Source organism: Schistocerca gregaria, chromosome 1 (genome assembly GCF_023897955.1).
Source record: "Schistocerca gregaria isolate iqSchGreg1 chromosome 1, iqSchGreg1.2, whole genome shotgun sequence".
Taxonomy (NCBI): domain Eukaryota; kingdom Metazoa; phylum Arthropoda; class Insecta; order Orthoptera; family Acrididae; genus Schistocerca; species Schistocerca gregaria.
Window position 1 is genome coordinate 413,775,853 of NC_064920.1, and position 24,151 is coordinate 413,800,003.

At 36.5% G+C, this 24,151-nt stretch overlaps 1 protein-coding gene across 1 annotated transcript in view; it reads left to right on the forward strand.

The window, feature by feature from the left end:
• LOC126351562 (probable ATP-dependent DNA helicase HFM1) overlaps positions 1-24,151 on the forward strand; it is a 52,155-nt gene that overhangs the window by 21,944 nt on the left and 6,060 nt on the right. The window contains exons 5-6 of the mRNA XM_050002619.1: positions 6,909-7,034; positions 7,165-7,397. Of these exons, the coding sequence (XP_049858576.1) occupies positions 6,909-7,034; positions 7,165-7,397 (359 nt within the window). The remainder of the gene's footprint in view (positions 1-6,908; positions 7,035-7,164; positions 7,398-24,151) is intronic.

Genomic DNA, 24,151 nt, shown 5'->3' on the forward strand with positions numbered 1-24,151 from the left:
ATCAGAATAATTGGTAATTTTGAGGATATAGAAATTACCAAGCTAACATACTTTGCATACTTTCACTCTCTGATGTAATATGGAATAATATTTTGCAGTAACTCAACTCTTAAGCGAAAAGTATTCACTGCTCAAAATAAAGTGGTTAGAATAATGTGTGGGGCTCATAGTCCCACATCTTGTAGGCATTTGTTTAAAAGATTAGGAATTCTTACGACAGTACACAGTACATTTACTCAGTAAAGAAATTTGTCCTCAACAACATGGACCAGTTTAAAAACAAAAGTGACATTCATGATTACAATACCAGATGAAAGAAAGGCTTACACTATCCTCTACTTAACCTATCTTTGGCTCCAAAAGGGGGTAAAATTTTCTGATGTAAAACTTTTTGATAAATTACCATAAGAAATAAAATATCTGACAGACAGTAGTAATAGATTCAAAATAAACTGAAATCATGTGTCCTTGACAACTCCTTCTATACCATAGATGAATTCTTCAATAGGAATAAATAAATCTGTAGGTAAAATATATGAATTTTGTGCCATTTAAGGGAATAGGGTAGGTAATAAAAATTTTAAGCTTTAAAAAAGAAAAAACCATGTGTGCATTTCTTATGACTTGACATGTTCCAATCATAATGGTTACCATGATTTTGGTTAATGGAACATGTAACTAACTAACAACTTCACAAATAATTCTTACTTTAGACTTCTGTAAATTAAATCTTTTTTTGACTTAGCTGCATTGTACCCAAGGATTATGCCATAGGGCAGTACTGTAAGCCAACACAATTAAAAAGATTGTTAATTACAAAATAGTCAGAGTTCAGGTTTTTGGTTGACTTATTTCTATACTGATACTATAAGAGATCTATACTTCTGATTAATTAAGATTTTTAAATGACATATGTACCTAATATTGCCTGCTGTTTGGGAAAGTTCCCTATTCTGAAGAATAATGCATATGCAGAAAAGTGCAGGTACAGTTATAACCAAATTGTTATTGCATAACTACTTTCACACAATAACAATTGAAAGAAATATCTATAAAAACAATGTAAAAATAGGAAATAGTTAGTGAAATTTGGAATAAATAAGCTAAATCTGCCAAAATTTTAGACTGCAAATTATTTAAGAACAGTTGCTGGCTTACTGTGTGTGTGTGAGTAAAAATTGCAGTATGGTTATTACATTTTTAGAGCTTGTAATTACAAACTAATCACTGTTCTGCAATCTGGTGAGAACAGAACCAAAGGCACTGACTGGAGCTCAGATGTAAAAACTCAGTTAATACCATGAATTTATGTCTATCATAGAATCAGCAGAATATTTTTACTAAACACATGCACGTGCAAGCAGTTAACTTTTACGTGCACGTGTTTAGTAAAAATATTCTGCTGATTCTCTGATAGACTTAAATTCATAAAGAGCCCCAACACATCCATACTAGACATTGCTAGGAGAATAATGGAACTGTTTATGAATTTACATGTCACAGCAAACATTGCAGTTTTCTTTTTAAGCAACCTCCAAAGTCCCAGATAAATCATTTATATAGCTCAAGAACAGGAGTAAGCCAAGCATTGAAACTTGTGGAATATCTAATTTAATGTTTCCCCATATACGATTTGCACTTCTTCCTGTCACAACATTTGCTAATGTGACCCTCTGTTTTCTGCTGCTAAGATAAGTTTCCATCCATTCAATGGGAATAATCCACACAACTGAAGACCTTGGAAAAATAACAGTAGATGTCAATAGGGTAATTTTTCTTTCAGTTCTAAAAGAACCATGTCCTGTAATCATTAAAAAATCTTTACTGAAGTCAACTTCAGCTTCCGTTAAAATGTTATTCCCATAAATGCGATACAAAATTTTATTGTATGTTACCTCCTCAAACCTTTTTGAGAATAATGTATAGAGAAAGATGAGTCTACAATTACAGGTCATTTGCTTATCACAACTTCTGTAAAAGGGTGTTACAACTGCACACTTCATTATTTCAGGAGATACACTTTGACTCATCAACTGTATACAAAGGCATTAAAAGGAGGAACTACCTAGTAGCACAAGATTTAGGTACTTTGATTGAAATACCATCATAACCAAAAGATTTTCTCGTGTTTACTTACCTAATGATTTTTATGATGATTTGTCAAAAATGATATCTAGTGGCAGAATGTGGAATGCCTGTCTAAGTAGGTCGAATAGATTGCCTTTCAATGCTACTGTGGGGAATTAATCAATGATGGACATCAGTAACTGTGGATGGCCTCAACAATAACTTTTAGTAATGAAATCAGTACTGAAATCTCCACATACAGTCTGTTCTTAGTTATTTATTTTACATGTTATTAAGAGCCTTAATGAGGTTTATAAAATTTCCTGTTGAATGCATGTATACTGTCAGAACTGCTATCTTGTGTATTTACCAGTCCTTTAATGATGTGCAGCAATCAAAGAACTATCAATGGAGTACCCACTGAAGTCTATGACCTTACCCTTTGTCCTACTTTTTATGTACAGTGCCACTCTCCCTATCCTGTTGTTATGGCTATCATGTGGTGCTAGCTTTATCCATTTAGGAGCATTTACTCAATATCTGTGGCTTCCAAGAGATGTTTGCCATCTGCAGAAATAACTTTAGGTTTTTCTGTGGCCTCTACTGACAAAAGAAGCCCATCTTTCTTATTTAACTAGCTTTTTATATTTTGATGGAAATTTCCAAAGTCGTTACGACTGTTACCTTTCTTATTATCCAAGCTGACATTTTTGTTTCTCCATTGCCAATTGTAATTATATCCATAGTTATTAGGGATCTCTGTCTTTTGGAAGTATTTACCCTAAACAAGGTCCTAGTGAATATCTTTGAAATAACAGTGACTGGGCAGACAGTAATCTGTTTCACTGAATGTTTCTGTAAATTTGTTGTGGTCTTACTACAAACATTCAGCAGTAGGCTATGAGTGTGTGATGTTACTGTATAAGGATCAACACATTAAACACACCCAAGTGTGGTTGTCTCTCTCTATTGAGTGACTCCTGAAGCTCTGCATTTACATGTTCAATAGAAAACTTCATCCAGTGTTTGTCATATCATTCAAAGATGACACTATCATCACATTTGTGTCATTAGCATTCCCAGAAAATGTGTCTGATGTCAACCCTCAATTGCACAGTGGTCCAAGCTGTTCCCATCGCCATATGATGTCTTTACCAAGAAGCTTATATCACTATTGACATCATTGAGTCCTCCACTTGGCTTAAAAATATTAGTTCCCATTTATTACCTAGCTATAGAATTCTGTATTTGTTCAAGCATTCCCCTCCAATGACTATTCCCTAACAGAAGAATCTTCTTGGCTTTTTAACACTCTGATTAATATTAGAATTACCTTTGAACCTACTGCCTGTATTGCTAGAGTGTGTATGAATTCCTTGGGTTATCTGCACATTTTTCTTCAGAGTCTCCAGGGCAGTGAATCTGTTTGAGATTTTTTGACTAAATCTAGCAAATAACTTGTTCTTGGGCTTTTTCCTCCAGAGTGACACACACCTACATTTCTTCAGGCATATCATCAATGAAGGCTCTAGGCATGTGCTTGTCTTTTTGCCCAAAACAGTAATGGGCTATATCCTTCATGCATCTCTTCAGTCACAAATACTATTCTGGAACAGAATAATCAATGTTTGATAAAAAGTTTACCTGTAATCTTGACTGATGTGCGAGAGATGCATAAAGTCATCATTTCAAAATGACAGTTTTACAACAGTGGTATCTGTTAAGCTGTGAACCAACTTTTCCTTGTACAATCTCCTTCTGTAAAAAAGGAACAATCTGTCTGAAGCTGGAAATGCCTATCCCTCATTTGCTTCTTCAGTAAACTTAAACATTATCCATTCTAATTATGTAAGACTCAAGACTATGTAATACACAAAGGACTTAAGTCATCTTTCCAGCTTGCTCCATGTATTCTGTTTTTAGATGTACTGATTTTCACAGAAGCCATTTACAATGTGCAGTGAGTAGTACTGGCTCAATCCAATTGTCATTGATTAATTTTTCACCATACCTCCCAACAACCACATGTTTTTCTTAGATGCGTTCCTCTAATGAGCAATGCTGATACATTACTTAAATGATTTATTTAAGTTATTTACTTAAACCACTTCTAAGCTCTTGTTTTACACCTTATACACTGCCTCTCTACTGCAAATGAAACACAAAAGAACCAGTTTCTTACACAGTTGTATTTGTACTTGCTTCTATTTTTCATACAAAGGTGGTACAGCTAATGAAACATGAAACACCAGTTTCTTGTGAGTAACTATATAATATGAGTTACAGCACAAAGTAAGTACATTTTGAAAGTAGTTCACTTCAAATACTTTCATTCTGTAGTGTCATTTGGGGTAATGTCTGGCATAAGTCAGCACAGACAGAATGTGACTGATAATAATATGTTTTATAGCAACAACAGAATCCCTACACTGAACGTAAGAGAGAGAAATAATCTTTATGTCACAAACACATCCTTAACCATTGCTCAAAGAAATATAGTTAAATAATGGAAAATCATACACCAGTCTGGTCACAAACATCATATATGCAATCAAAAGCAGGGCTACCTGTGAAACCCATCATGTGATCTACAAGCTAAGCTGCAGTCTCTGTGGCATTGAAAAACAACAAGCTGTCTGTCCACATGAATAGCCATTGACAAACTGTGGCAAGCAAAACAGCTGGACCACCCCATTGCTGAGCACACTGCCCAACACAAAGTTCTTCAATTCAATGGCTGGTCCACAGCCTGTGCCATGTGGATCCTTCCCATCAACACCAGCTTTTTTGATCTGCGCAGGTGGGAAGTCTCCCTATAATACATCCTACATTCCTGTAACCCTCCTGGCCTCATCCTCCGTTACCCACCTATTCTCTTCCATGGTCCCATTCCCACACTGTACAGCCCTGTATTCCACCAATGCACCCTCTGTCTTTTACTTCTCTCCTTTTCCCCACTACCTCCCCCGCCCCCCCAACCCCCCACCCCTCCCTGCACTTCACTCTCCGTCAAACCTCCTGAGTGCACCAACTGCTCTATGCTGTCTCCTTCCCATCCCTGTATGCTCCCAGAAGCAGCACTTTACTGTCCCCCACCCCAACCCTTCTATCCCTCCCCCTCCATGCCCCAGCCTTCTCCTTACCACCATCACCCAGGTTGCCTCTCTCATCATGCACTGCTGCTTGCAGTTTGGCTCCAGCTTCCAGAGACTGTGATTGTGTGCATGTGAGTTGCATTTGCATGTGTATGTGTGCATGTGTTATCTGTTTAGACAAAGGCCTTGTTGGCTGAAAGCTCACTTTTTGATTGTCTTTTTGATGTGCCTATCTGTGACCCAGTATCTCTACCACATGGTGAGTAATAATTTTATTGTGCTCAAAGAGGTATAGGAGAGAGTAGGTAGAAGTGTTTATAGCACTCTGCAACATACATTTTTAACAGGCATCCAGAAGAGTTGAAGCCCTTCCTCTTGGAAAACTCCAGTCTGGATGAATACTTTTCACACAGTTAATGAATAATATGATTGACAACAACCTGCCCAAATAAAATATCTGACCACATTAAAGTACCCATTTCTGAAACATAGGGAGGAATGCTGACAGATCAAATACTCATCGTGAATTAATACTGGGAGCCTGTGTGCTGGCCAGCTTAGATGTGGCTTCAGGTGGTTTTCCACATACATCTAGATAAATACTCAACAGGTTCCCATGTCCTACTTTAGATATATGATGTAGAAACAGTCTAAAAAATGATATGACATTTTATGCTAGATATAAACAAAAGGCAGGTGGGGGAGGGGGTGGGAGGAGAGGTGGCAGTAGCTTTAAAATGCCTTTGCAAGTGGAGAACCAATTGTAATAGTAGCCCATATATGGCATAGTTAGTTCTCTGTGAAACTGGAACAGTACCATGCCAGTCCAAACCTGGCTTTGGCCAGATAAATGGCACCAGAAAGGAAGGAAGGAAGGAAGGATAGTTGACAAAAATGTTCACACATGAGTGCTTAAGGTCTTTAATCAACAGTGGTACCTGTTAGTCCTTAAACTGCACAGGAATGAACAAAAGCTGTTCATGGAAACTTATCGGTTTACTTGACCTGATGTCTTTTAATTTGATTTTACATGTTTTCCTCAAATCATTATGAGTGAATTTCAAGATACTGAAAGATAAAGTTCACATTCTACCCCTCGATCTGCCAATCAGACCTGACTGCCTGCCATGTCATCTTCTACCAGTGGCATCATTAGGTGTAGTATGCAGGGCCATGTGAGAAGCACACCACAATCCTAGTTATTGTTGGGGTTCTTGACTGTGAAATCCTTACTGACCAGTCAACTAGCTTCCCAGCTGGCCTCAAGAGACCTAGTGCATCCCATACCAGTCCTTGTAGCAAGTAAAAATCCTTGTTAACACTGGGAATTGAACCCCTCACTCCCACAAGGCAGTTAGTTGTTATAATCACTCTACTATGGAGGTGGACTAATTCCATGCTAAGTGGTCATGGCTAACAATTTCTACTTTTCTTGATCATCTTTAAGTTTTCTTAAATGAAATAAATTCTTACATTGCGTGTTTATTGTTGTTGTTGTTTTCAGTTTCATTCCTTAAAATTATACTTCCAGATTCCAGTACTCTGTTTTGTTTTCTTTCAGTAAGTTCTCTGAATGTTATGATGTGTTCAAAGTGTTGTGTCATGAACAGTTGAATTAAAATTAAATGAACAAATCCTATCCACATTAGGTTCATACTCGTGTTTCCGTGGGTTACTATGTCAACAGTTCCATTAAAATAGCTCATGCCAACATCAGGAAGACCATAACAAACTTTTTTTTTCCAGACAGATCTATTGTAGTTGCAGCTCCTACTGGCTCTGGAAAAACAGTTATATTTGAGCTAGGTATAATATGGTTATTAATGAAGATAAAAGAACAGACACTTGACGCAAATTTCAAGATAGTGTACAGTAAGTATGTTTCATAAAATTCTCACCTTTAATTACTGTAGAAAAGTGTAACAATGTAAGAATTGTAGTTTATTTCCTAATACTCGCTCTTCATAAGATCATTTACTATAATTTTAATCTCATATTCTAGTGGCTCCTATTAAGGCATTATGTAGAGAAAGGGTTCAAGACTGGACCTCAAAGTTTTCCTACCTGGGCCTGAAGTGTCAAGAAGTCACTGGGGACTCAGATGCCACTGATTTATACCATTTATTAGATTATCATATATTATTTACAACACCAGAGAAATGGGATTCACTGACAAGAAAATGGAGAGATAATCACATGCTTGTAGAAGTTGTTAAACTATTTTTGATCGATGAGGTAGGTATTTAATTTTCATTTCAATTTAGCAAACTATAGAGCGACAGAAAACATGTTTATAAATCAGATTTGTGGCTTTAAGTCCCCAATTCAACAACCAATGTCTTAAAATGGTTCTCATACATTACTATTTCTTATATCTAATTAGTGCTTTATTTGGTATGGTGCTAAGATGGAGTATCCCTTTCAGAAACAATGCTGCCTTAGTCTGCTCTGTTGTACATTATTTGTTTGTATACCGCTGTGTAGAGATACATTATGGAAGGTGCAGTGATTATTGTTCATGAATTTCTGTTTTCCAATAAGAAAATATTTTAACATGCATAAAAGTGGATGTGGTGAAATTTTATTTTCTCTAAATAGATGTCTGTGCAATGTTATTTAACTTACTTCTTCAATTAGTATGATTACCTTGTTATACAATCTAAATGATTTATAATTTACTTCACAATTCTCATAAAATATTACATCACATTTCAATTAAGACTGACCACATGCAAAATATGAGCCCTGATATTATTATATGAGATACAGTTCATTAGTATTCTGATTATGAAACTTGCTGTCCTCAATGTATTGTATATTTAGTCTATATGTGTATCCCAGTTCACATTTAGTTGTATCCAAATACAGGTAAAAGTTGCGCCCTCAGTTGTGCCAATACTTTCTCAAACTTCATATGGATAGATTTTTAATTAAGTTGTTTGTGTGAAAGCACTCTACTATTTACTTAGTGAGAACATAAATATTTATTTGCGTCTTGCTGCTACTAAAACATTAGCATCACATGCAGGCTGATACATTTCACTATTACTGTTATGTATGTTTAACTCATTTACCTACAATAAAAACATTACTTGGCTCAATATGGAAACTTCAAAGACCTCAAATTTAACAACGAATAAAGCTAACTGATGGATATTGACTGTTCTGGTTTCTGCTTGCTTAAACTTTATGATATGTTTTCTTTCATAAAGGAGCAATGTAATACTAATATGTTAATTTTTTCTCTCTCTAAGTAATTTACTGGGAATAATGGTATCAAAGACTTTTGCATATTTATGAATATGATCAGCATATAAACTTTACTCTGCTAGTTAGTTGGTTACATGTTTTGTGAACCACTTGCATTAAAAATTGTAATAATGTGGAACAAATCATTTTATATTCATATCACAAATCATTTTGTTAATGTGGCTACATGCTAATCATTTAGAAGTGTTCTTTTTATATAGAAAAGACATACAGATATGAGTTAGTAATTCCCACCCACTACCTTTTACACATTAAAATAATAAAATCCTTCTGTGGAATAAAGAGTACCGTCTAGGAGAAACTTTTCAGTTTGTTTTCAAATTTTACATCACTGTCTGTCACATATGTCACTGGGTAAGTGATCAAAAATTTTGATTTCCGTGTTGTGCTTTTTTTTATTCTCTTCTTGCATCAATTAAATTTAATATCTCTTCTGTTACCCAAGGATTTCTACTAGCCCTCATCTTTTTACCTACTTGATCCTCTGCTGCATTCACTGTTTCATGTCTCTAAGCTACCCATTCTTCTTCTACTGTATTTCTTTCTTCTGTACTTGTCAGTTGTTCCCTAATGTCTCTATGAAATTCTCTACAACCTCTGGTCCTTTCAGTTTGCCTAGGTTTCACCAAAATACACCACCAAATTTTAATATTAAGAAAATGCAAACAATGGTCCTGAGATTATTATGTGATACACTACTACTACTTGATAGTTGTGTTATGAAACATGTTTTGTTCAGTTTTCTGTTTATTTAGTATAGTGTGCGTATGTATTTAACAAAAGCAAACCAACAGATGTTATGAATGCCTGCCCTATCTGATGGTACAGAGCAAACAGGGAAAATAATTCTTTTGTAAATTTTTGAAAAAAAGATAATAACTTAACTGAAGGCTACACATTCATTTTTTTCCACTGTGATCAATCTGAGCATTTATCATCTCAAGTAGGTGCCAATCCAGATAAAAGTCAATACAAAGCACACTATAAATAGTTTAACGTATTTTTAGTTATTTGATATTCAAACTCTTTTGCTTTGTTTGATAAATGTTACACAGTGTGGAAGAGTATGAGAATGCAGTATGCACATATAACTTTTAACACAATTATGATTTATTACTTTGAACATACTTGTACCTTTCCCCAACAACAGAAGTAAAATGAGAATTTAAGATGGCCATACACACTTTTGTAATACTTTTCTGAGACCAGCAAGTCATGTCCAAACATGACAGAAATTCATAATTCACCCTTCAAGGTCTTATGCTTATATGCATGATCTCTGACCAAATCCAAAGGGAACCCGAATCACAAACATTGTGTAATGTGTATTACACCAGTCTACATGTGTATACTCTTTTATTTTCTGTTGAACCATATACTGAGTAGTTTAGTATTCTTTGTTTCTCCAATGTTTGTCCATTTGTTTCAGTATGAAGATTAGTTGGTGTCCTACTCTGGGTGGTCAACAAGACCACTGCACCAGTTCATCCCAGATTTATAATCAAAGTGTTTGCATCAAAGTACTCTACTATATTCTGTGTGATTTGTTTGGTACTTTCCTTAATTAATATGCTGATATCATCTGTAGATTGGCATAGTTTTGTGTCACCATTTCTCATATCTAAACCATTCACATTTGCTCCTGCCATTTGCTCCTGCCATTTGCCCATAGGTGGCGACAACGAATGGTAAGTAGAGGTCGAAAAAAACAGATTGCAGTTGTCAGGCAGTTAGTTTGGACCTCAGTCAACATAACCTCACTCAAACATTGGTTGATTTGTGTCTCCATCGTAATGCTGTTCTTGATTGAAAATGGCAGTTTACTAGCCTAATTCTTGTCATTTGTGGGAGGTGTTACTGTTTTGATTCAATATGAAGAAAACAGCAGTTGAATCACATCAGATGCTCTTAAGTACATACGGTAAGGATGCTACTAGTGAAAGAATGTGTTGTGGGTGGTTTCAGTGCTTGAATGTCGTAGACCGGCATAGCGAAGGAAGAGAGGATGTTTTCAAAGATGCAAAATTAGAGACATTGCTGAGTGAAGACTCACATCAAACTCATGAAGAATTGGCATCATTAGTGCGAGTGATACAGCAAGCCATTTCAAAATGTCTCAAGGCTATGGGTATGATTCAGAAAGAAGGAACTTGGGTCCCACGTGAGCTGAAACCAAGAGACATTGAACGGCGCTTTTGTTTGTGAACACATTTGGCTGTCAAGAGAGCAATGCAAGATGCTATCAATGACTACCTTAGCAGAATACTATCAACTGATCTTTCACAGATCCCAAAGAAATTCTGCTAATATGTAAACGCTATTATTGGCTCCGAAGTTAGTGTCCAGTCCTTAGCAAAAGAGACAAGAACTGAAACTAAGGGCACCAAAGCAAAAGTAGAAATGCTCCACTCCATGTTCAAATGTTCCTTTTCAAAGGAAAAACAATGGAATTGCACCAATTTAATCCTCAAACCACTGAAAATATGAACCAAATAAGTATTAGTGTCAGTGGTATTGAGAAACAGCTAAAATTGTTAAAACTGAACAAAGTTCCAGGCCCCAGTGGAATCCCTATCAGATTCTATTCTGAATTTGCGGATAAGGTAGCCCCTCTTCTAACTATAATCTGTTGTTGAACCCCCAGACAAAACACCATGACCAGTTCTTGAAAAAGGCATAGATCACACCTCTCTGCAGGAATGGTAGTAGAAGTGATCCCCAAATTACTGTCCAATATTGTTGACATCAATTTGTTGTAGAATCTTATAAACGGCTGAAACATAATGATGTACCTAGCACAATTTGACCTCCTCAAAGCCGGCCAGCATGGATTTTGAAAACATCGATCATTTAAAACTCACAATTGATACCAAGGGAATTGTCTACAAAGAATTCGTCCCACCCAACAAAACAGTGAATTCCATGTACTACTGTGATGTTTGGTGACAGCTCTGTGAAAACATGCGGTGACAATGGCCCAGACTTTGGCATCAAGGGAACTGACTGCTGTATCACGACAGCACAGCCTATCACACGTTCTTGCTGACCAGAACCTTTTTGGCAAAAAACAACATGGCTGATGTACCCCACCCACGCTACTAGCCAGATTTGGCACCTTGTGACATCATACTATTCCCAAAACTGAAACTCAAGTTAAAAGGCCGTCGGTTCAACACTCTAGAAGGGGTTCAAGAAGTATCACTGGCGGTGATAAACACCCTCAAAGAACAGGACTTAAAGACAACGTTTGACGAGTGGCAGTAGTGCTGGGATCGGTACGGATTGGAGCTACTTCGAGGGTGATAGTGACCATTAGACCAAAGGTAAGGTTTTCAACTGAGGGCAGCACCAGTCTGAAAAATTTTGGATGGCACCTCCTATACAATAAATGTACATTTGTATGAATGTCACCTTCACTCTCTGGATCTCAATACTGAAAGAATTAATAAAAAAAACCAGGAGATTCATGTATAATTTATCCTGAAAGCTAAACAACTCCGCTACTAGCACATCGAAAAAATTATCATTTTTTGAAAATATAAAGTATTTTTGAAAACTTTTTGTTACAATAAATTACAAGTATGTATCAAATCAACATGAGGCTCCAAATCATGTCTTTCAGCCACACACTTTGAATCAGGACTGTCAATTGCAGTCTCTTACTTCTTCTCCCAATAGCAACTACAAACTATATCTGCAATAATATGCATCTTCATAATGTGACATTTTCTCTGATGCACATGTTGCTGACAATTAATTACTGTACCATAAGCAATAAAGAGGACTAAAAAAACTTCATTTCACTTGTCCTTGCTCAAAATTAACAGTATAAGAAGCTAATTACTTTGTTCAATGGCAGGTAATTCCCATTTTTATCAAGTTTTAACACTTTATTAATCCCAAATGATTTCGTGAATATACCTTACTACAGTTCAAGACAGCATTGCTATTTCTATAATTTCATCCTCTCATATCTCATAAAATAGTAGTACTTCTTACAAAATTGTTGCTAACACATCATCATCACATTTTACATCATTAACTTCAGTATTAAAACAATAAATTCACAAATAAACCTTAACATATTATTATTACAATAATAATACAATAATAACATTTTATTCAATACCAAATGATACACTGCATATGTAAAACAACAGGTTACAATTCTTGCTGCATAACACAATAATACATTCTTCTGAATATGTCATTGATTAACAAAATGGTCAGAGTACAAGTAAAATGATTTGCTTAACACAATTTACATATTTTTTTAAAGCTCTTCTTGTTCTGCATGTAAGTATGATATTCTTCTAATGTCTAAAAGGGATTTTGTAACAGAACTTTCTTTAGCTTATTTAAGCTTCTATTGTGGGAATTATCATAACTGTACTGGGCACTGCATTAACTAATTTTAAATCTGAATATTGTAGACTCTTTCAACAGAGTGCTATTCTGTGGCTGCTGTGCAAAATTTTGCTTTATTTCTTGTATTTTACTGGGGCAAATCATAACAAATATTGGGCTGCAGTCTTTTAATGAGTAATACAGCTACACATTTATTATAGTTAGCACCCCAGAAAGACGCTTTCCTTTGGTTGTTGCTCCCCAAATTTCTATTCTGTAATTCATATGAGTGGAAGATAAAGTATGGTATGCTGTCTTTAGGACAACAGTGTGTTTGCAGAATTTACTAACTGTATTAACTGCAAATATGACTTACATGGAATAGTGTCAACATGTGTGCCCCATTTTAGATTGCTTTGAATTGTTAGACCAAGGAATTTTATACTAAACTCTTTGTTTAATGATTCATTGCTTATGTATAGTTCAATTTTATCATTAAAACTATTGTTGTGGAACTCCTTGATAGATGTTTTACTGGTGTTTACATTTAGCTAGCTTCATCAAACCTTTGAACAGTTTCATTTGTCACACTATTAAAGTCAGTCTTTAGTTTGTTATATGATTCCTTTTTCCATATTATGACTATATCATCTGCATACAAGACTACTTAGGAACTTTGAGTTCAATATTTTATATCATTAATAAAAAAATTAAAAAAATTGGGGCATTTGATATTTTATATTAGTGATTTTGGATGTATGAATACCACTTTCAGATTTAAGCAGTTCAAACTGTTTCCAGCCCCTCATGTAAGACTTTATTATGCCATAAGCAGTGCCTCTGATGTCAATGATCCCCAGCTTATCTAATATGATAACAGCATTCACATAGTCAAAAGCTTTCTCAAGGTAGGAGTATATACCTGCAACATGTTGTTTGTTCTTGATGCCACTTATTACCTCTTCAATTAATTGAGCAGCTGCTGTGCTAGTTGATTTATATTTTAGAATCCATTTTTATTTTCAAACATTAAGTTGTCCTTGTTGAGAAAATTTATAATTCTGTTTGATGTAATTTTTTTAACTATTTTGGAGAAGACAAGAAGTATTGAGATTGGCCTTTACTTTTCAATTTTCCATTTGTCACATTTTTTAAAGATCGATGTTACTTGAGTTAGTTTTAATCTGTCTGGGAATCAGTCTGATTCTGTTTTTTTATTTATTGCTACAGATAGAAGTACAGACACATTTTGTCTATACACTTTTAATACAATAACTGGAAGATCAAAGAGTGAATGATGTTCATTATTTCTTTTCATTTTTTGTAGGGGTTAGATAGGTGCTATGCTCAGATGGATTGCCTTTAAAATTGTGCTGCAAGTTATTATGTTTGTCACTGACAGCCGAAGAAAAATGATCATTGAAAATATTTGCAATTTCAAGTGGGTCTTTTACGACAATCCCACTGTGGGCAATAAAAGAGTCCATACGGGATTTGTATTTTCCTGTTCTACAATTGTTTATTATTTCCCAAACACCAGTTGTTACATTGTGTGAAGGCTGAAGCTTGTTTGAAACATAGTAGCTTGTGGTCTATATTAATATATCTTTATAGTATTCTTGAAAAATGTTGAATGCCTCCTTTAGCTTGATATTGTCTTTGTTACTCAAGATTGCTGTTTCACAGAGGAAGACCACACTGTTGTTCCTTCTCTATATCCTTGCACAAATAGAAAAATGGCTGACATTGAAATAAGTGTCCAAGAAATAGAAAAGCAGCTGAAATCACTCAACACAGGAAAGTCCACTGGACCTGATGGGATACCACTTCAATTCTACACAGAGTACACGAAAGAACTTTCCCCCTTCTAACAGCCGTGTACCGCAAGTCTCTAGAGGAATGGAAGGTTCCAAATGATTTGAAAAGAGCAGAGGCAGTTCCAGTTTTCAAGAAGGGTCGTCGAGCAGATGCATAAAACTATAGGCCTATATCTCTGACATCGATCTGTTGTTGAATTTTAGAACATGTTTTTTTGCTCATGTATCATGTCATTTCTGGAAACCCAGAACCTACTCTGTAGGAATCTACATTGATTCCAGAAACATCGATCGTGTGAGACCCAACTCGCTTTATTTGTTCATGAGACCCAGAAAATATTAGATACAGGCTCTAAGGTAGATGCCATTTTCCTTGACTTCTGGATGGCATTCGATACAGTTTCGCACTGTTGCCTGATAAACAAAGTAAGAGCCTATGGAATATCAGACCAGCTGTGTGGCTGGATTGAAGCAAACAGAACACAGCATGTTGTTCTCAATGGAGAGACATCTATAGACATTAAAGTAACCTCCGGTGTGCCATAGGGAAGTGTTATGAGACCATAGCTTTTCACAATATATATGAATGACATAGTAGATAGTGTCAGAAGTTCCATGCGGCTTATCACGGATGATGCTGTAGAATACAGAGAAGTTGCAGCATTAGAAAACTGCAGCAAAATACAGGAAGATCTGCAGCGGATAGGCACTTAGTGCAGGGAATGGCAACTGACCCTTAACATAGACATATGTAATACATTGCCAATACATAGAAAGAAGGATCCTTTATTGTACGATTATATGATATCAGAACAAACACTGGTAGCAGTTACTTCTGTAAAATATCTGGGAATATGCGTGCGGAACTATTTGAAGTGGAATGATCACATAAAATTATTTGTTAGTAAGGCGGGTGCCAGGTTGAGATTCATTGGGAGAGTCCTTAGAAAATGTAGTCCATCAACGAAGGAGGTGGCTTACAGAACACTTGTTCGACTTATACTTGAGTATTGCTCATCAGTGTGGGATCCATACCAGGTCGGGTTGACAGAGGAGATAGATAAGATCCAAAGAAGAGCGGAAAGTTTTGTCGCAGGGTTATTTGGTAAGCATAATAGCGTTATGGAGATGTTTAGCGAACTCAGCTGGCAAACTCTGCAAGAGAGGCGCTCTGCATTGTGCTGTAGCTTGCTGTCCTTTTGAGAAGGTGCGTTTCTGGATGAGGTATCGAATATATTGCTTTCCCCTACTTATACCTCCCAAGGAGATCAACAACGTAAAATTAGAGAGATTCGAGTGCACACAGAGGCTTTCCGGCAGTCCTTCCCATGAACTATACGCGATTGGAAAAGGAAAGGGATGTAACGACAGTGGCATGTAATGTGCCCTCTGCTACACACCATTGGGTGGCTTGTGGAGTATAAATGTAGATGTAGATGCACTATGGAGTAATTTTAATTTTTACCTTGCTTCAATGACACCATTATTTTTCCAGATAATTTTGTTTATACTTGTTGTTTGTTTAACTTTTGTGGCTACATCTGGGCGTGTGACATAAAAACAGTACACTATCACAGGAAAAACTATCATTCTCAGGCCATGGTATGTGTGCTAAGATGCAGTTCTCAATTTGTTGATGTTATCATTATACAGCATTCATCTGCTTACATACAGTTTCTATCATTCTCAGGCCATGGTATGTGTGCTATGATGCAGTTCTCAATTTGTTTATGTTATCATTATACATCATTCATCTGCTTACATACAGTTTCTTTTTAGGGACAGAGGGTATCTCATTTGCCTCCTCCTGCTGAAGTTGTAGTGCACGGTGATTAGAGATGGCTTGTTGTACTGTAGGAAAGATGGGTAATGTTTGTTATTTTGTTGTCCAGATATGTTTTGCTGTTTCCAATTTCTCTAGATGGGTCATGGATGAGTGGGGTCAGACTGAATTCATCGAGTAGGTGGTGTAGCTTTTTGGGGTAGGCGTCATTGGTTAATAAGTCTGTATTTATATTCCAATTTATTATAATATTTACATAGCCATTTAACCCAGAAAATTTATAAAATCAGCAAGAGTTTGGCAGATTTTAAAAAAAGGTATCCATACATCAGGTGACCTGTACACGTCAATAATTGCTATATATTCTCTGTCCCATTTTAGATATACTGCAGTAAATTCTGTGACTCCTTCTATGCAAAATGCACACTCACAAAGCATCCTCTCTACTTTCTAATTAGTAACAGTATTTCATCTTAATCATCTCTCACCCAATTGGAATAGAAAGGAAGCAGTATGAATATTCATTATATCATAGCTCCACTAAATTAACACAATAGTTCTTTTGATAAGCTAATTAGCTCTTAACAACTTTACACTTTCATAATGTTTCAACTTTATTAACATGAACATACTTCTTTCTTTCATATACAATAACTTTTTCAAAGACAAAGTGAAATATTTAAACACAAGATGCAAAGAAAAAGTGCATTATGGGCAGTGACATATATGATTCGTAAGAAATATGACCAATGAATTGCTGTTGCAGTTAGAGACAAACCAGTGGAAGCTTTCATATTCATCCCTCTTGTTCATCCTTCCATGTACCATTAATTATAGCTTTACTGTTAATGACAAATTAAATTTCAAAAGAATCCCAAATTAAATATGAAATCAATATAATTGCCACAAGACACATTCCCTTCTCAGTGACAGAAAATGTAGTATAATATCCAATGTATGGGCAGTTATTTACAAAAACACAAATGTACTTAATACATAAAATGGAAAGATTTTGTTGATGTATTTTAGTTTGTGCTTTTCACATTTTATTCCTTCCTCTGATTTATTCTATTCCTTAAGCAACCAGATATCCTAATCAACTCAGCAAATAAATTATAATAATAAAAATACAAAATATGATTGTAAGTATGAAAATTATTTACAAATAGTGTAAAGCTTTCCTAACTTCAGATCCACATCCTCTGCAGGTAACATTAGCTTGCTTTTCACAGTCATTATCTTTAATGAATTTGGCGTTTTCATTTTTCTTTAATGTAAGTTTCACTTGGTCTTGATTTAGTGGAAGTTTGATTGATCAATGACACTATCAGTGAATAGTAGTACACTTTCCTAAATGTCAATCATCACATAGCTGAAGTCATCACTGTGACAATATAATGCTATAAAATCCCTAACACTAACAATTGCAGCAAAAATCATCACCTATATGTTACCGTAACAAGTATCACAGTCTTGTACAAATCATAATATTAATACCAATTTAATATCATAGTAAATCAACAAGTCAACAATATGTACATTAAAGAGTCCCTTACTCTACCTGTCACCTACCATAATCACTAAGTACATTAAAAGAATAAATTTTTCAGACTGCATATCTAAAATACTCTCTAACATAAAATCCTACACCTTTCTCAGCATAATTTACAAGTAAAACAAAAGTGCATGGCACTCAATGTTTATATCTCAACTTTACTTGCATCACAAAATACTGAAAACCAGTAAAGCATAAATTAGTAATAAATCATTAGCATTCACAGTATACAAATGTAAATGTTACGCTGCAGAGCAGTAAAGAGACTTTTCTCAACAAGACATAGTATGTCTTTCTTGACAACTTGTTGGTCTGAAAACTCCGAAATAGTCACAGATCAGGAAAAATTGCCTGCAAAGCCTTCAGGTAATTAGCCTCACATTTCACAAAGAACATCCAAAATGGCATCCTGAGTAACAGTAAAACAATGTTCTGAAAACATCTTTAACTCATGTCTGGACACATTAATATTAATCATATGATCAGAAGAATAGTTACTCAAGGCTGATAACTAAGAACAGATGGCTGGAATGATAGTAGAAGATAATTTTAACAGGTTGACAGAAGAAAAGAGGATGCAGCACGAAAGACAAAAGTGGAAACAGTACTACAAAACCTCAAGACTCTGTGCAGGCTACTGCGTATGACATACAAAGAACGTATGTCCCTCTGGCAGTTAGCACAAAAGTGTAACCTGTGAATAAAACACAAAATAGTTAATACCAAATTCTAGCTAAATATGTCACATAGCCTGGTTTTTAAATTATAAAATCATCATAACACAACCTAATTATGACATTAATCACTACACAGTGTAATGTCAAAGGCATTCTGCAACTTCAAATCATATTTCCAGTATTGAATATTAAGTAAGGCAACAAGCATTCAGGAGACAGAAGCTCAACATATAATTGTACTAGACAACAAGCAAAACATATGAAATAATAAAAATAGAGCACAATAATTAATCAGCTAAACAACAAAACCAAAAATATTTTAATAAAGTCTAGAAATTTATTTCAGTTCTTCACGAAACATCACTTTTATTTTCTGTGCAATAACAACTCATCTAAAACTAAATTTTACAAAAAATAACATACCTTTCTGACTTATGACTTTAATAGCCCTTTGAAGAGTATTGCACAGCGGTATAACTGTTTGTAGTAGAATGCTGCTTATCTTAGATGTTAATCAAACAAGGAAACTCCAGATAGGAAGATCCTCAATGTAGGAAAAGATAGATTGCTTCTTACCATAAAGAAGACATGTCAAGATGCAGACAGGCATGATTGAAACCGGCCCAAGAAGATTCTGAAGTTGGTGGTTGTGTGCATGTCATGTATGTGTGGGAATGTTGTGTATGTGTCTCTGTTTACTGATGAAGGCCATGGCCAAAAGCTATATGTGAGTGTCTTTTAATCATGCCTGTCTCGAACTTGACATGTCTCCTTTATGGTAAGTAGCAGTCTATCTTTTCCTACATTTTTGATATCTTAGATGTTTGTCATTGTTGTAGGGATGAGTATTGATGATCTTGCTTCACTGCAATGTAATTATTTAATTGGGTTCATTATGCAAGTAGGAACAGGAAAAGTGCCACTCTAAATACTAACAATGTGTACTAACAACTTTGAAAATCATTTCCATTATATTGACAAAATCCAATAAAGTATATTGATTTTAACATATCCTGCTGTACTAAATGCAGCTTAACTCTAACAATTTTCCACAAGGCCTAGCTCCATAACAACTCTCCACAAGAACTAACCTGTGAGGTCACTGCCATGCCACATGAAATAATACAACACAATTACAGGCACCAAATTTCATTCTTGTCAGTGTCACATTATAAAATTACAATCCAAAATTTATAAAAAGTAAAGTTGCTACTCATCATATGGGGAGATGCTGAGTCATAGAGAGACACAACAAAAGGACTGTCACAAATAAGCTTTCGGTCAGTAAGGCCTTCGTCAAAACTAGATGACATACACACACAAACACACATGCAAATGCAGTTCACACACACGTGACTGCAGACTCTGGCAACTGAAGCCACACTGTGAGCAGCAGCACCAGTACATGATGGAGTAGCAACTGGTTGGGGGTAAGGAGGAGGCTGGGCAGGGAGGGGGAGGAATAGTAGGGTAGTAGTGACTGACAGTGAAGTGCTGCTGGTGAGTGTGCAGGGACAAGTTGGAGAGAGGGTAGAGCTGCTATGTGCAGTTGGGAGATTAGATGGAGTGCAGGGGACAGATGAGAAGAGGAAAGAAGTATATGTATATTATATGTATGGATGAATGTGTGTGTGTGTGTGTGTGTGTGTGTGTGTGCGCGAGTATATAACTATCCTTTTCCCCCCCTAAGGTAAGTCTGTCCGCTCCCGGGATTGGAATGACTCCTTACTCTCTCCCTTAAAACCCACATCCTTTCATCTTTCCCTCTCCTTCCCTCTTCCTGAAGAAGCAACCGTTGGTTGCGAAAGCTAGAAATTTTGTGTGTGTGTTTGTGTGTTATTTTATTGTGCCTGTCTTCATCAGGAAAGAGGGAAGGAAAAGGAAAGATGAAAGGATGTGGGTTTTAAGGGAGAGGGTAATAATCCTATGCATTCCCACTAGTAGTGTTGCAAGCAAAAGAAATTTTAGCAGTACAGACTTAATTGTATGAAACAAGCATTGCTCGTATCAATCCAGAATGTATCAAGGACATTTTATTAATTCATAACAATAAGAGGGACAAGGAAACTGTTTAATAAAAACAGTCAGATTATAGGAGATGGAACACACCTAATATGTGTAAACGATCTCCACTTGTATACTATAAATATAACATACAGGTTTGTATTCAGAAGTTTCTGTTACCAATAGATTTTTGCTTTTAGACATATAGATATATTGTATTCTGTATTACATTATCTTCAACCTACACTTCATTTACTGATTCCATTTCATCATTTACTACTCAAGTAGTTTAATCTTATTTTTCATCTAAGTATAAACAATGTTATTTCTTCCATTAAACAGCCATGAAATAACTTCATAAATTGAGTTTGATTATAGCAGACAAAATTTTTACTTCTTGGCACTTGCTCAACTCATAAGACTATTCCCTGCTTCTGCAATGTTTCTGAACAAGGCAGCATGGAAATGCAAAGCTCAAAATATTATGAAGATGAAATAATGAATTCATCAAATCTGTACACATCATACATGCAGTTCTCATTGCAGACCTTTGATTACCACACCTGGCCGATTTCCCCAACCACTATCAATATGACTCAGTTGCCTCACTCATGAGTATCTGTGCTCGATCCATGAGTTACTTGCTGTCCCATTCCCAAGCAGCTGCCATTCTCATGAGTAAAGAGCGAGCTTAATGCACATACTGACATACTGACCAACGTCCATCAACCCTAGCAGTGTCACATCATTATCCCCATGACAGGTGCCACTGCCTCTGACCCACCAAGTCTCTCCTGACAACCCACACACACATCCCTGTGTCCCATAAAAGCTTGTACTCTTTACCTCTTACAACAGCTGTTACTGCATGCTCCACCTCACCTCAAGTATTTGTTGCCTCTAAGTAAATGGAATGCCTGTAGATGGTCTTTGTGTTTCCCCTTCTGTTTAATGACTGCGTATCACCTCATCATCACCTCCTCATCCACCCCTACACTCATTACCAAAATTCTGTTAGTGATACCTTCAATTCCCTCTGTTTTCCTGTGGCTGGCGACGCTGCCTCTATAATTGCCCCTTCCACCCATGCTTGTAACACTTAATTTTCACCAAAAATATCCCACGTCTATCTCATATCCATGTTGATATGTCAATTTCATTGCATTCCAGGCTTCTTGAAATTACTGCAAACAGTCATCAAGAAACCTTTATTCATCGCAGTTGCAGTGTTCCCCAGCCATAATGGATAAAAGTTTCATTGCTTTCCATCACTAACCTAATAGCAGAATGCAGATCTTTTGGTGCACTGTGTGCACCCTTGATATGTCCAATGGCAGCACCTTCATAAGAGCATTGAGCACCCTCTGCTCAGCTTCTTGCAATAAAATTGCATTTGCTGAATTACTCTGCCCCAACTTGTTCATGTGTTCATTTCATTTCCTTACCCTGTTTGCAAAATCTTTCACAATTTCCCCATGCCTTTTCGTAGTAATGTTCAACTGTTCTGTTTCTTGCAACTTTATAAAGCCCTTCTCCAGTGATTCCAAGTTTGCTGCATTCTTTAATGCGTCTGTAAGCCTCACATACATTTTCACTTCTCCCACCTGTTACAACTGACTTTTGGTCCAATCACCCATTTCTGACAATGTTTTAAGGAACTCTAAGAATGGCCACACTTCCTCAGATGATGTTCCAGTAAAGGAAACAACTAATCCTGCATAAGCTGGATACACCTCATGGTGTGGTACTTGAAGCAATGCTAACTATTCATCCTGAGCTGTCAACTGCTCATGTTCCTGCATATTATCTGATGTCAGTTGCCTACCTTTACTAACAATATCTGTACTAATGTAATTCTTCTGTGCTGCTTCTGGCTCTGGGACATCTTGTGTCTCTCACTCTGCCAATGCAACACCCTTAGTTTCCATTACACAAAATAATACAACAAGGAATCACAACTCCAAAAAATCATGATAAATTACTCTGTATGTTGTTTCTTGAAACACATAGACTCTCTACAGTGCCGTTCAATACGACCATAAAAATGACCTGTACAACAGGTTAGAGGCACTGATTCAGTATGGCTCAGTATGCCCAAACAAGTTACAGTGTGTACGCCTTATAGACACTAAATACTGCTCTCTACAATTACCCTTAAAATTTAGAATTTATTCACCTTCAAGCATTTTGCTTGTTATTGGTAAATATTCACATATAAATCTAAGAGACATGAGGTGCACAAAGTTTCATTGTATTTCCATCAATGTCAGATAAGGCAATCCTAAAAAAGTGTAATCTTTAAATTATGAAGACAGTCATGCCTCCCTTCCATGTCTGTAACAACCTCCAAAACACTACCAAATGTTTTCTCACTTACCATATTGTGTTGGTACTTTAGGTTGTGGCCCAGACATTGTGCTGAGTGAAGATGATGACAAAAATTCTAAAACCAGATTATGGTATCCCAGTGCAGGGAGGGGTGGCTATGAGCCAGGATGGTGTGAGTGGGTGATGGAGAAGAGATGGAAGTGCAGGAGGCTCCAGAGAAAACAGCTACAAATAGAACAAGTTCTTTATTGAAGCATCTGTGCTACATAGTGCAGCAGGTCATTGGCCAGCTACCCACTGAAATCTACTAAGCTGGCTGCTTGCATGCCGCTCAATGCTGACACAGGTTCTCCGCTGAGCACTGGCCGCCTTGTTACTCAACTCAGCAGCATGGTCCCAATGCCAACTGTGTGTGTACCAAATGATGGTGTATCTACTCCACAGTAGTGGATGCCCATCATGATAAGACATCCATCCTGTGATAGTGAATGACGACTGGGGTGCCCAGGTAGTGAACTGCTGCCCCCTGGGCAGGAGGCAGCCACATTGCTGTAGTCATTCTGGGATGGCCAGTTGCATCATAGCACTAAGTCTGGGGGGAACATAGTGTGTTGTGCTGTTATCCTGCCATGGCCTTGAACTTGTGACTTCTGCTGGCAGGTCCATGTGACAGCCTCATCCAGTACAAACCCATCATCCTGGTTAGGCTGTGAGACTGAGAATAATTTCATTACAAAACATCCAGTACTTTCAGTCGGCACCTGTTGTGTATAAGCACCACTATTCATGTTGTATCCTAAATCATCACTGCCACTGTTAGTGAGGAATCTGCCTTGCCACTTGCTGCACAAGTCTGTGCAGCACTAGCTAGCCTGCCTTGCAAACATTGTGTCGGCCTTTCTGAGTTATTACAATGAGAACATCCTCCTCTCACCTGTTGTCAGTGGTGCTGCAATTCATCACTCAGGCTCATGCCAGTATGCATATATATGGTTGGTACGTTGCAGTATTAAGTCTTGTCTTAACTAAACAAACTAGCAACACCCCTAACTTTGCATTGTAGCCCCACATATCTACGTGTTGGCAACTTGGCTCACACAGTGCTAAATTAGTTTGTGGGATACTGCATATGATTAAAGTTCAGAAAAAAAATGTTAAGTTATTGAATATTAACTCCAAATTTTAGTATAGCTTACATAATTCAAGCA